Genomic DNA, 15,769 nt, shown 5'->3' with positions numbered 1-15,769 from the left:
GTGGAGAACATTTTTGAGCATTTATTTTAATGTAATCCAATCAAGTACCTCGGGTATTCTATGAATTAATTGTCTTGAAAAAAATTATACTTAATTTCAAAATGTCACCTTGTATTATTCATAATAGAGCCTACATGATATAGTTCGTTGAGATCAGGTTCTTAAGGAGCTTATAAAACATAAAAATATACAGGGTGTTTCATTTACAATACAGATTATGGACTATGCCAGACTTGCGTGGATCACCCTGTACATTTAAATTTAAAAGTTAAGGTATCTCAACGTTTTTTATTATTTACTAAAATAAGGACACAAACAATTTTATTCCATAAGTGGTTTCCACACTGTATAATAATTTTTGTTTATTTTCAGGTTTAGCAAAATACTAATAGTTTATATTTGTTTATAGGTTATTCCAATTTCAGTATTAAACCATGGAATTTCATGTTCTAGAAATTATGTCCACGTTTCATGACGATCTCTTACTTTATAGTCCATAATATTTTATGTTTTTGCTGAATTTTTGTTATTTCCCCCTTTGTTTTACTGCTAATGAAGGACTAGAGTTTGGTGTTTTCCAGCAATGCAGGTATCAATATGTTTATATGAACTAGTAGTTTGGGTTTTCCTATTTGTTTTATGGTTCTAATTATTGCCAGAGCGTGGAATGTTTAAACTATGGTCAAATAATCGTTTCAGTCAACCAAATACGAAAGGAAAGGCCAAAGATGTAACAATAAAATATAATTTATTTCTACAAACATTTGCAATAAATATTACATACATACATAATTACAAACAGACACAATAACAACAAATAGAAACAAAAAATTTGGAAAAACTGTTTTAGTTTACTCAATATAAAAATACTTTATAGATTTTGACTACAATTTTACGAATATTGTTATAGAATTTATGAAAAGAATAGAGATTAGCTACTTTAAAATTATTTATGTTGTCGAATAGTTTTATTTTCCCTATAACTTTCATTGTGGAGTCCGTGAAAGTCCCACTTAAAGTATAAAGTGACACAGTCGTCGCATTTTTCTGTGATTTAACATATGCAGCGTCCAAATCTGCACGCAATATCATTCAAGAGCAAGCTTAATAGTTAGCGACCCTATTACAGTCTAAGTGATGTACACCAAAGAATTTAAAAAGTTTCCACCTGTATACTTCCCTCAAATGTATACGAAAAAAAGTCCCAGTACTACGGTATAAGGTGCTTGCCTGCAAAACTATATTTATTTAATCTTTTGGCAATTGTTTTGTGTTAATTGAATGCCACATTAGATAATGTTCTTTTAACTGTACAGTAAACTGACAAATTCTTCTGTATTACTTAACACATAGAGTAGTAAATTATAAACTGACAAAGCTCCTGATAAGCTAAATTTTATGTAAAATGTTTACTTTTACTACAAATCATTCTTTTACGCTTCTAACTGCTGACACAAAACCTTTAAACAACTTCAAAAAAATTTGAAGAAAATAAAAGCATTTGAGATAAATACAAAGTTGTTTTATGACTGCAATTGAAAACACATTGAAAAAATTAATTTTTCTATTCCACTATTTTGTATAATAGGTACTAGCACAAAAAAGCTCATTTTGGCGCCCCCAAACAGGCCCATTATTACCGGTCTCGCTGATAACGATTCTGAAATAACATTTGGCGTAAGAGCAGAATATTTGGCAAATATTCAGAGCAACATTCTGATACTGAAAGTGACTTGCTGAAATGCTAGAATGTCTATAACGCAGAAGGTCTGGATTTCATATCTAACATTAGCGAAAACATACGTTAGACAATTTTTAACAAATCTGGAGGATCCGAGTCAACTTAGCCTAAAAAAATGAGTACCTTGAGTAAAACATTGTGTACCTAAGCTACAAAAGAAACAGCAGACTGCTATGTTATAACACTCATACTCCACAAGCGGTACCAAAAAATTTAGAAATAATGACCAAGATAACATCTCAACTTCGGAAATCATTCTAAAAATACCAATCATTAACAAATTAAACGAATTTTGTTTGTGTTACTTGGTAAAAAAATTCTACTTGTAATTTAATTTTATTTGACTTTTTCATATTGACATTCAGACAATTTAGACCACATAATATAAAAGGTGTCCCAAAATTCGAAAATGATTTGAATTTGCCGTTATTTGTGCAGTAAAGCGTTACCAATAAAAAAAAAACAGTTTGACAGCTGACACATCAGGGTTAGTAAAAATGGATCGTTAACATCAAGCTTTTATTCGGTCATCAAGCTTCGGTAACTATGAAGAGAGTAATTTAAAAATTTAGAGAGACTGGATTAATTAGTGGTGCTAAACACACTAGTCTTCCAAAAACAAGCCACTCAATTGTCGATATAGAAGCAGTGTGTGAGAGTGTTAGTGAAAGTCCAGGAATATCAATTCGACGTTGTGAACAAGAATTACAAATTTCAGGAAGCTCCCTATAGCGTTTACTCACTAAAGATCTGCATCTTCATGCTTACAAAGTTCAATTGGCACAAGAACTGAAGCTTAATGACTATAAAGCGAAGAGAGTTCTTTGAATGGATTATTGAACATCAACAAGTATATGCTGATTTTTCGAGCAAAATCATCCCAAGAGATGAAGCTCATTTTCACCTTGATGGCTTTGTTAATCGTCAAAATTGCCGCATTTGGGGTTCTTATAACTCACACGTGACTGTCGAAAAAATATTCATCCACAACATGTTCCTGTTTGGTGAGGATTTTGGGCTGGACGCATCATTGGACCATACTTCTTTGAAAATGAAGCTGGTCAAACAGTGACTGTTACTGGTGCTTGATATCGTAACATGATAAGAGAGTTCTTGCTTTCTAAATTAGATGATACTGATGTAGACAAGATGGTGCCACATGACATACAGTCCATGAAACAATTGAATTACTGCATGAGACATGTCCTGGACGTTTAATTTCTCGGTTTGGTGATCAAAATTAGCCCCCTTGATCGTGTGACTTAACACCATTAGATTGGTTTTTATGGGGTTATTTAAAGTCAAATGTATATCCCAATAAGCCTACAACTACCCGTGCATTGAAGAAGAAAATTCAACGCTGCATAAACAAAATTCAGCCATATTTATGTAAAATAGTAATGGAAAATTTCGAGAAAGCGTGCGTATGTGCTATCAAAACCGTAGATGCCACGGCGAGACGACATGGCGCCCAACAATCCACGATCCCACACCCAGTTACACTAAAGACACACTGATGAATCCACCTTATGCTGGATTCAATAAGACAGTGTGGAGAACTATCGGATGTTAGAGTGCTAATTCTAACATTCTGCCATCGAGACCTTTTGCAGACCTGATGCCTTCAATGTACCGAATACCTTAGACGAGCCAGGATTCTTCGAAGTCGGAAGCCCCAGAAGCTACGGAAGCCCACGGAGTAGGCCCAGTCACTGCCTCCCGACAAAGATGTGGTCTGAGTCACCTCGTAGGTCCAGGTACACTCGACTACGAAACACCGCAGTATATAGCAGATGGGAATCGGATGACTAAGAAGAAGATGAACCCGCCAAAGGAGTTGGTACATCGACTGAGGATGGCAACTGCAGGAGAAGGAGATGATGTCACCATCACTAGTCGCTGGAAGCTGTCGGTAGTGCTGTGTAGTGCTGTGCTCATTGAACATTTTTCTAATAGTACTAATTGTATTTTTCTAATGTTTTTTCTAATGTATTTCATGTATTCTTGTTTCTTAATAAATTTTTCCCAGCTACAGAGTCTCCAGAAAAGCGGAGATATTGGGAGACTGGACACTAAACAGACAAAAAGAATGGAATACCTTCATAGCAGAATTGGGGAAACCTTTGTGGTCAAAATAATAAGAGATAAATCAGCAGTCGGTAAAAGAAGTTACGGATGACAGCGCAAGAGTTAGACTGACAACATTACATAATAAGAAGAACCCGCCAATGAACTAGTAGAATTGCTTATAAAGTGAAAGAATAAGAAGAAGAAGATAAAATAAATATTGCTTGCAACAAAAGCCTTAAAAGTAATCGTCTGACACGAAAAACAAAAATCATTATTTAGAAAGTAATATTTATATTTTTTAGCTATAGGTTTAGACATAGTTACTTCTAAACAAACGTAACAACAGTTTTCATATTGAACAGAAAAATTCTCACAAAAATTCTAGACCCAATAAACGATAATGAAATTAATGTCATCGATGTAATTTGAAACTTATATTAACCATAGTAAAATAGCTAAACTGTCAGACTTTAAGATAAGTACAAATATATATTTAATTAAAAGCCTGCAGTTAGCACATAACTGGTAAACTAACCTACAATTTGTATTCTATTAGACGAATTGTGGTCAAGAAATAAACTTTGGAAGTCGAAGTTTAACTAGAACAGTAACTTTTGCACAAATAGCTGTCAGTGCCTTTAAGTTATTGGAGGCACAATTCCATAAAGTATATTTGAATGAAGTTTAGATTAAGCTGGTCAACGATTTAAATACAGACAAACTTGCGATTTTAACAAAGACTAGTAACTTTTAGAATAAGATGTTTGATTAATACTATTTATTAAAGTAATTCGCCACTCTTCACGGTTCTGTGCAGTGGCGAAAAATGGGAGAGACCTATGTCCAGCAGTGGACAGAAGAGGTTGCATGATTATGATGATGATGATTAAAGTAATTCAACTTTAATAAATAACCCCAAAAATAGTCTTAAAATATAATATAAATAATTCATATTTAATATAAAGATAAATATTTAATATCCATTGATCTGGGTTGGCCGTCGACAATGGCCGCTGTACATAAATATAAACATTAAGCTGACGTTGAGGAGTCCAGGTATTTGGATATTTATAGGTATAAATACAGTACATAGGTAGAAGTATTGTCATTACTTTAAGTATTGCTTGACAACATTAGCGTGGGTCAGTACCAAGTATTCGTGATTACGTTTTCTAGTCGTGATCATAAACAAAAGTTAATTGTTAAATAATAGAGTAAAATAGTAAATTAAAATACATTTTAATGTTAACTCAGTGTTCAAAGTTTATTTAGCTAAGGACCCAAAAGAAATCTCGTCCTAAAACCAACCTATTTAATAACACAATGGGACCAAAACCAAGTGAATAATTAGTTAAGCTTTTCAAAAATCCGTTCCCAAAGTTCAAGATAATTAAAATTTAAAATAGTACAAGTAGAATGAGAAGCTAAGGAACTTAAAATCTATGATTGAGCTGTGCTTTTATACTTATAAAGAAACTTACAGTAGAGCGTCAATTATCCGAACTAATTGAAGGACATGGGTGTTCAGAAAAACGGTTATTTGGGATAATCGAACTGTATTTATATAGCCACACATATTTATCCACAGGTGAATAAAAGACATATTTATATCTTTAACGACAAATAAGAATTAGATATAAAAGTGCAGTCCGAAACAAGTCTACCCGTTTAGGAGCGGCTAGGTAGCGTTACATCGATAAGTTGGGGCGTTATCAAGAAGCAATAATGGTTTCTCTCTTTTGCCACTTTTTAATTGATGAGCCGTAACGGAAGATATTAAAGTTTCTACAAACCATATCATGAAAATTGTACTATCCATCCAAGCATTATTTTTCGAAGTGTAAACTATGGGCATATTAATGTTTTTAAAACAACGTGGTTTCTTGCTTTTACCAATGACAAGCATGGACAATCAGTGGCTGCCAGTCGTATTAGCACAAGCTAAGGCAGTGATATGATCATTGTTTAGTTTATATCCAATTGCAAAGCTTTCCCATTGAAACCAGTTTCGTCTGCATTGTAAATGTTGTGGTGGGCATAATTTTCTTCCTTCAGTAACTCCCTTAATTTAATTTAGAATAAATCTGCGGTTAATGAATCAGCACAGTTTTTATCCTCGTATTTGAAGCTCATGAATGTATTAACATAAATTATTTTAACCAGCCTGTGCTTGCTTGAAAATTTGAAAGCCTTTCGGGTTTTTCGTTGGATTGAACCGCTTTTTCACACAGAATCAGATCAGAAATCGGTTCTCCCTGGAATCTTTTTTAAGTAAACTATACAGCCTCATCTAAATCCGTATTTGAGACAAGTTTCATTGTTTTACGACTTGTGCTTCTGCTATACGCAAACAAGTTATGAGCTTCATGTTTCTCAGCTAAGGAGCTTCCTTTCTACTTATATTTCTTAGACTTTCTATTTTTGCTTTGTGAATCTGTAGCGATATAAACGTCACAGGTTTGTTATTTTTTTTAAAACAATTCTTCTTTTGATTTTGTTCATTTGTTAACTCTCTATTTTTTTTTACCATTTTTATTCTAAAAATAGTTGACGCTCAACTCTTCTCTCAATTAAAACCCTATTTAGTCTATTTTTAATTCTTATTCCACTTATTTTGATTCTAGACTTTATTCTATTTTATGCTATAGACATATATAAAATGTCCATACTCTATTCAAAAGTATCAACAAATTATTTGTCAGTTGGCAATTCGTGACTTCTGTCATTGTCAATAATTTAATGCAGAAGTGAGAATCTGTTTTATGCAAATCTCTCATCTGTTTAAGGAGACCGTAAATTCATTTACATCGTTAAATCTTCGTTGAGGTAAGTCAATAACTGTATATTTGATATTTCACCAATATCCAGTGTCTCTTTTGAACTTTATAAATCGTATATGCATTTTGGAATTTAACTAATTCGTTTAATAACAATTCATCATTATCATCATCATCATTAAATAAAAACTGCAGCTGCCATGCAGACCTCAACTGCTATCTGGAAATACATACATGCATTTAAAAAGCGTTGACATTAAAAAAGGTGACACGACTATTAAAAGTTTAGTGTATTTTACATAATAGTATTTTATGTTTGATTTAACGGAGTTTATATGGAGGTATTATCCAATAATAAAGCCAGGAACAAACCATGAACAACTGAATCCCATAATTTCATATAAGTCAATATCATTTTGTAGGCGAACTGTTTGTTCTTCACATTAACTTGGATTTAAGCCTAATTAGCCAGTAAAGTAGAGTTTATGGGCCGTTGCTTTCATTTAGGAAATATGTGATTTCTCCAACTGAGACATGTTGAGATATATTTATAGGTATTTTACTGTATTTTGATTCGGCAGTTCAATTTTGTTGATTGTAATACATGGACGATTTTGTTTTCGCTTCGTGAATCACTTGAATGGATTTGGTTATTTAGCTTTAATGCGCCACTGCTTCTATTTTATTTTATGCATATTATCCTGAAGCGATATTTTTAAAGCGGTATTTTTAGTCTTATGGGATAGTAGGATGATAGTTTTGATTGCAAATTTTGCTGATAGTCCCGTATCACTCACAGTTAAATCTATATATATATATATATATATATATATATATATATATATATATATATATATATATATATATATATATATATATACAAGGATTTCCACAGTTTTCACTGTATTCCTTCACTCAACCGTTTTCTTCAATTTTTCCTGTTTAGCCAGTCTCCTTCCTGTAGGTTTCTTCTACTCATTGCTTCGTCCACTTCATCTCTGAAAGATCTTCGGGATCTGCCTCTCTTTTTTCTTCCTATCGGGCTCCACTCTGTTATTCTATTTATCCACCGATTTTGGTCTGCTCTTCTGACATGTCCGTACCAGGTTAACCTCTTCTGTTCGATGTAGTCTATTATGTCGGAGTTCATTCCCATTCTCCTCTTAATCTCCATGTTATTTATTCTATCTCTTCTTGTTACTCTGCAGCTTCTCCTTAGGAATTCCATCTCTGTTGCTCTTATTTTGTTTTTGGTTTTCTTATTTATTGTCCAATTTTCACACCCATAAGTGAGGATACTTCTTGTCATGGTATTACATATTTTTTTCTTTGTTTTCATGCTGATGTTCTTATCCCATAGTACCGGGTTCAATTTTCGTATACAGTCTCTTGTTTGTCCTAGTCTATTTTTTATTGTATAGTTAAATCTATACTGTATAATAGGTAAAGCATTGATTCTAGAACGCTGCGTTGTAAAACTTTAGATTTTGATTTTGTGTTTAACCAGAAAACAACGAACTTTGAGCTGAAATTTAAGGATAGTAAATAGTTAAGATATAACATTTTATACAAAAGGTCAGGCTTATCAAAGACTTGTGCTATATTAAAGAATATCGCAGCACAATTTTTTTTGCTCAAAATTTTTTGAGCGTGAATCTAGATGATAAAACAAGTAAAAGAAGAAAATTATTGGTTCCTTTTCAACTAAGTTAAGAAAGAATAGTTTATAAATGAAGACTTTTCCTGATGATAGCTAAAATAGAGGATGCTGTTTACATCTTAACAATAAAATGGTACATGAAAAACTATGTATAACATTGGAACTCTTTTACATTTCAATTTCACTTTTATTACTTTTATCTTTTGACGTTTTCATTTTCACTTCATGTATCGTTCTTAAAATAGATAATTACAAAAGAGTGGTTTGAGAATCAAAACATCAAAATAAATGTATTCATTCATTTTAAATTGGAGTTAATTCACATATCAACACAATATATCAACACAATCAACAAAATAAAATCAAGATTTTAAGATAAACAGCTGTTAAAAGAATCGGCGAAAGATTAAGCCAAAACTGCATATTTATTTCGTATTCCATCTTGATCAATTCAAATGTATATCACCATATACATATAATATAATCTAATCACAATTCGCACATAATCGCTTACATATTGAAACTTGTCAATGTTGGATAAAATACTTTCTTCCGATTATTACAAGGTCATGAGAGAAAACCCATACAACAAACTATCTTTAGTAAGTTCTCCATTCTCGAAAGTTTTCCATGACCATCGAAGAATATTTCGCAATAAGACTCGATGTAATAAATTGGATACCCTGTCTAAACATCAATATCAAATGTATATTTATATTTTAATATTGTTTTCATCCCTTTAATACATGTTGTTTAAATATGCGATTCTATAAGTAAATAGGACTGTAGCAACAATGATAACGACCAGATTTTCATTGTAACAATGAAAATTTTTCCTATTTATTTAGTACTCCAATAAAAAAGTTTGTACGTCTAAGATATCTACAGATAGATTTAAATCGAGTAAACTAAAACTGTTTTTAAGCGAACTACGCTGGTGTGTTAAAATTTGATGGCAATAAACAATTTCTTTTGTTATTGAAACCAACCGTAATGTTAATGAAACTTTTTTGGGACCCATGGTAATCTAAAGATATTCAAACATTTAAATAATTTCTTTTCAATATGCCGATATATTTGTTATAATTATTCTTCTTGTTTACAGAATTTAAGAAATATAATAAAATTAATTGTTAAAAATGTGAATAGTATTAAAAAACTCCAGACCCGAACACTATCCACATTAATGCTCAAACCTACATGTTGGCTAAGATATGTTGATGACACATTCGTCATTTGACCCCATGGCAGGGATGCTTTGGTATTTTTTCAGATTCAGATTCCAGTTCACAATGGAGGTAGAAACTGATTCATCCCTACCGTTTCTCGAGGTTATCATAAAGCAAAAACCGATTCCAAGGTTTTCATCACCCTATTTATCGAAAACCTACCCATACCAATCGTTACTTGCATACAAACTCTCATCATCCCCCTTCACAAATTAATTCAGTTATTAATACGCTTGTCTCCAGATCAATACGCCTTTGCAATGATGCAAGTAGACCCGTTGAACTCTTTAGTTTAAAGCAAGCCCTCATACAAAACGGTTACCGTGAAAATCACATCAATAGGAGCATCTACAGACGTCAATATCCAACTCAATCTCAACCCAAAAACTCAGGCCCCATCATACGAAAGCTTTCTTCCTTACATCAAAGGTGTCACTGACAAAATCGACAAAATTCTAAAATTAAGAGGAATAAAGACAATATTTACCCCCCAACAAAAACTTTCGTCTCCTGACCGATTAATCAAAGACAAAATTCCAAATAAACAACACGAAATTTAACAAATTCCTTGTGCAGACTGCCCCCGAACCTATATAGGCCAAACAAATTGTAGAATCCAAAATAGGATTTATGAACATTCCATTTCTGTTCGCAATTCCGACTCAATTTTAGCTCTAGGTCAACACCATCTTCATACAGGTCACAAAATTGATTTTTAAAACTCCAGAACCATAGCCCCCATCCGCTTCTATAAACCAAAAATTATCCGACAAGCCATAGAAATTGAAAAAAGGCCAAATTGTCTTAATAAAAGAGATGACGGCATACGGTTACCTTCGACTTGGAAACCTCTCATAAAGAAAATACCATCCGCTACACCCGTCAACCAAAATCCTACTGTATGAAATGTTCGCCCCAATCCCCACGCTGGCCCCCACGATAACCTCCACCCAAGCCACGTCACCATCGATGGTATGAATGACCTGTCCTCTACTCCCAGCAGTCCCAGCACCAGTAATGCTTTGATAAGTGATTAGTGTAGTAGTGTCTGGGGACTCGGGAGACTGAGACCTCGGAAGCCCTGAGAAAGCTCGGCGCAATGATAATCAACGTGGTTCAACCTGGAAGACTGGTGAGGTTAATTCCTGTAATAGTATTAATCTTAGCTCTAGGTTTAATTGTACTAACCGATTCCAATTTTTATTTATTTATATCATATTTTTGCATAATTTATTAAATAACGATATCTTAATTTGTTTTATCTGTATGCATATTCATTATATTTGAGACCTCTACTTGCAAAATATACAATCTTCAATTTTTGGACAATCTGACCTGAATACGCCACTGGATTCCTTGTAAAAAGACGCATTCAGCTAATGCATAAATTTCGTAACATAACTACCAAACTCCCATTGAAATTAAATGGAGAACATTGGTTGTTGTTCCAAAACTACCATTATCCAAGGTCGTGTAGGTTTCAAAACAAGCAATATCCCTCTGCATCAATCAGGGCGCTAGATTGTATCAGGTGGTCGATGATTTTTAAGATGGCGGTCATACTAGTGTCAAAGCTAAGAAAAGGAACATTATTCTCTAAAGTTTTTGCAATTTAATAATAAATGGAGATAACACCAGAAGTATTAACGTCTACAAAGGGTAGAAAAAGAGTCGCGCAGCCAGAAAAACGGGCGAGAAATGGGAGAAAACGGCTAAGGTTAGTATATTTTTAGATCTATATAGAAGAAAAAAATGTCATCTGTCGCAAGTGCAACATGCTTTGCAGTTTTGTTAAAAAGCAGGGAACGTGTATAATTTTTATTGTTTTTTATATTCAAAAAATGATTTACATATAATTACTAGATATCTAAAATAGAATGTGAATTTAAATTATTTGTAGACGTCGCCCAAAAACTGGAGTCAATCGTAATAAGACGACTACATGCAAGTGTTTCATAAAAGGTCCACATGGCAAGTTACCCATTTGCCAAAAGAGTTTTACTCATGCCTTGAAGATCACAAGGGGCCGACTCCGAACTATAATGAACAATTTTAGAGGAGAAAGTAATCTTCCATACGAGAAAAGGGGAGGAGACAAAAAAACGCATTTATATAAAGAGAAACTGAGGAGCGTGATCGAATTTATTAAAAGTATAAAATGCATGGAGTCGCATTACTGTATGCAGTATGCATCAGGTGATTTGAGTATTAATAAACTTTGGAAAATTTATAATGCTCAAGCCAAACCAGAGACACAGGTAAAAAATGATATTTTCGAATTTCTTTTTTGCATTATTGAAGGAATCTATGCCTGCATTATTGACTTTATTCTTCGACTTGCAAAAAAACCTTCCGCTGCCTAAAGTCCCGGATCAAGCATCATACTACAGCAGACGGCTATATGTACATAACTTGACAATCGTAGTGGGACATTCTAACGCCCCATTAACGACAGAAAATTATTTTAGCTATGTATAGTCAGAGGATAAGTACGGCAAGGGCTCTAATCAAGTGGCTTCCTCAATGTATCCCAGACTGTCTAATACCGATTTAAAAGATATAAGTGTCGTAAGATTAATGTGTGACGGATGTGGAGGCCAGAATAAGAACCAAATAATTTTATCCATGGCAAGTCCTTGGCTAATACAAGCTCCAAAAAACATAAAATATATTAAAATCTTCTTCTTCTTCTTAGTCGTTAACCTGATGCAGGTATCGTAATATCATGAAGCTATTAGCTAAATTTCCCAATGTTCCTCCACGTTTTTCTATCTTCTGACATTATAGCACATTCTGACAATGGAGCGCCAATGGTAGCAACAATATGGTCCGTGTATCGTGTGGGAGATCTACCTCTATTTCTTTTGCCTTCTACTTTTCCCTGGATGGTAAGTTTTCAAGACCATTTCTTCGAAGCACATGTCCAAAATAGCTTATTATTTGTTCTGATATTTGTGTTCTTAGTCTTTTCTTTATGTTTAGCTGGTCCAGTATGGATTCATTTGTTCTTCGGGCCACCCATGGTATTCTCAGCATTCGTCTCCAGCAGTACATCTCAAATATATCTATGTTCTTTAACATCTACACTATATTAAAATAGTGTATCCCATTCATTCTTGCCGTCGGGAAGGGTGTTTGGGACAATCGAGAAAAAACTTAAAAAAATGCAAGTTATTTCGACACCTAAGAACTATTTTAAAATAATATCTGAAAGTACAACTTTGCTTGATTTCAAGTTCTACGATGAAAAAACCGAAGCACTGTCTACATTCAAAGCACTGCAGGCACTGCAGCACTGAGTTGGCACTTTCAGATATCGAAAATAAAAAGGATTTGTTTGGCAAGATCAAGAAAACAAAATAACGTCGTATCGGTTAAAGGGGACGAAAGCTACAACTCAAGCATCGGTTTGTTTAGAAGTATTTAAAAAAAAAAGATCAACCATTAACATAAATTCAAATGAAATAGGAGTCGGAAACTTGGCCAACATTAGCAAAGAGAAATTGAAGGATATAAGCTAATGGAAAGTGACGACGGCGAAGAATGGTAAAATGATCCGAAGCTGGCTTATTTCAAAAACGTCCTACATTACGAAAATGTTCCAAGCGTCCCTGAAGAAGACGACTTTTATTGCAAACCACTCGATAATGACAACGACGAAGAAGTCTTAAGAATATAGAATTTTGGTATTAATAATTATTTTAATGTATTATATACTGTTATTAAACATTTGTTTTTGTGCTACAAAATAACCACTCTCCTGGTCTGTTCATTTCAAAATAGCCAATATCCACTTGTTAGTTGCAAAGTAGCCAATCTCCAAATATTTTTCTTTAATAACAAGTGTATTTTAATAACAACCAAAAAACTAGCAACAAAAAACTAATTTTGAGCGATCAAAGTTCATGGGTAACGAATTTTGTGGCTCCAGGTTTTACAAATATGTATATTCACGGTAAAAAATTACGATTTACGGCAATTTTGCCAGGGTGAAGATTGGTTGTTTTGCATAAAAAATGTATAAAAATCATTAAGTAAATTAAAAGTAATATTTTATCAACTAACATAAAAATTAAGAAAATGTTTTGGACGCTAATTTTGTGCCAGTCAGTGAAATAATTAATACAAGTTCTGTACCTACTTGATTACTTTCATAGCGGACAAATGAAATGACAAAAGTCCATAATTATACAAAAATACTTTTAAATATTGTTATGACTAGCTACCAAAAATGTATGTCAGAGTGCAACATGTCAAAATAACTTCAATTACTGATAAGCTAGATTTTTGCAACATTTTTTTTTCTTCCAATTATTTGACCAACTTTATTTTTATATCTCTTTCTTGGAACATTTTTGCCTTATATCTTTTTCGTATAATTTTTTGGCAAGAATAGACTTAACTCTTGTAGTGTTTGTGGCTCCGTCGAAAATTACTTTAATTTATAATCCGTTGTGATCTAAAAACGTTTTGATTATAAAAACTGTGGTGTTTTATATGCTACACCCTGTACAAAAATAAATCAGGACTTTAATCACCAAAGCAATGGTCAAAAAGTTTCATCAACATTACATTAACGAGATGTACAATTTTTTTCCTAAAATCACTTTGTTCTAACCTACGGCGCTGTAACACCTGTTATAGACGTTATCCAAGGTTTGAAGAATTGTGTTCTCATATACACTCCTGGCAAGTAGGGCGCTGCGCATTTGATTCCGTGAGAAACTGTGCCGGCTAGTTGGTATCTTCCGTCCGGTCGTTGGAGTACTAAAGGTCCACCAGAATCACCCTAAAATAAAACAAAATTACAATGTCACGAAACAACATCGGAGGACATATCCTTTATTATTGTAGACTAAATACAGCTCTGTAAACAAAACCTAAAAAGAAAGGCAATCAAAAACATTTTAAAAGATATTTAAAAGAAAGATTAGGAATTATATTATCATCATCATTCCCAGCGTATCCTACCGATTATGATGCAGGCTTCCTTATATAGTCGTTCTTTATTTCTGCCCATAATTGTCTAACGGCGGCTACAAACACAACTGCAAATTTGTCCAGCATACTTGTTCAAACATTTTGTACAAGTATGCACAATTTGCCTTTGGCACCACACAAGCATGCTTGATAAAAAAATAGGAATTTTAATAAAATATGTCGAGCTCGGACGACGATATGCTCGCTTTGGCCGCTTTTGTGCTTGTGAAAAAAAAATTCCGAATAAAAAAGCGTGCGATGTAGTGTAAACAATGGTTGATAAAAAGAAAAACTTATTCTCACATTAGCTTACTAAGTGAATTGAAAATATATTCGCGTGACTGGCACAATTATCTTAGAATGGATGAACAGACGTATTTAAACTTTTTGTTTCTTGTATCACCTTTGATTCAAAAGTAGGATACGATCATGAGAAAAGCCATACCACCACATGAAAGATTTCTTGTGACTGGTAGGAGTTATGAAGACCTGAAGTATTCAACTATTAGTGAGTCCTTCATCTTCAACTTTTTTCTTTTCTCTTCTATAATTAGTCCGGAAGGAGTTTATTTTTTTAACAACTGCATCCCTTTCGGCATTAACTTCAATTAACCTAGATTTTTCTAATAGATTTTTGTATGCTGCATCCCTCTTTTCTTTGTTATGAACATCTTTGGATTTAACGTACCAAAGGATGATTTTGGTATTCTTGAATAAACTCTTCCAATGATTCATGGTTAACCTTTTTGCGATCACTAGTTATGACGAAAATTACTCAAATGCTGCCTCACAACACAACACAACGGATGCCAACTTGTTTAAGCTTGAAAATCTTGCGCGCTTGAAAAGCGCGCTTAATTCAAGCATGCATAATTAGGATCCTTTCAATCCTCAAGCCGCTTGTACAATCACAAAGCTTGCACCACAGTTCCCTACAGACACTCAAGCGTGTTTGATTGAACAAGCGTGCTGGACAAGCTTGCATGTGTGTCTGTAGCTTCCTTTAAGGCTTTAATATTCGCTTTTCTGCGCCATATTGTACCGGCTTGTTTCCTTATGTCATAATACGTCCATGCATAGTCCCATCTTAAACTTGGACGTGTTTTTGGTCTCTTCACGCCTCTTGGAAACCACAGTGTAATTCTAGTGGACCATCTATGGTCAGTTTTTCGCGCTAAATGTCCTGCCTAATGCCATTTTACAGATTTAATTCTGTGTGACCTCGGTTTTCTCTTTGTTCTGAAGCTATTTTCTTGTGGCATATTAAAGTAATTACTATTTAAATGGGAATAAGCCACAATTAAAGGTTAAA

General features: G+C 33.6%; 1 protein-coding gene across 1 annotated transcript in view; it reads right to left on the bottom strand.

Annotated features, from left to right (window-relative positions):
* Positions 1 to 731: 731 nt before the first annotated feature.
* Positions 732 to 15,769, bottom strand: part of flz (transmembrane serine protease filzig) — a 162,993-nt gene continuing 147,955 nt past the window's right edge. The window contains exon 5 of the mRNA XM_072535710.1: positions 732 to 14,266. Within this exon, the coding sequence (XP_072391811.1) occupies positions 14,096 to 14,266 (171 nt within the window). The 3' untranslated portion in view covers positions 732 to 14,095. The remainder of the gene's footprint in view (positions 14,267 to 15,769) is intronic.

Source organism: Diabrotica undecimpunctata, chromosome 6, assembly GCF_040954645.1.
Source record: "Diabrotica undecimpunctata isolate CICGRU chromosome 6, icDiaUnde3, whole genome shotgun sequence".
NCBI classification, from domain to species: domain Eukaryota; kingdom Metazoa; phylum Arthropoda; class Insecta; order Coleoptera; family Chrysomelidae; genus Diabrotica; species Diabrotica undecimpunctata.
Note: the sequence above shows the minus strand (reverse complement) of the source record. Positions and strands in the feature narration are given on the sequence as shown.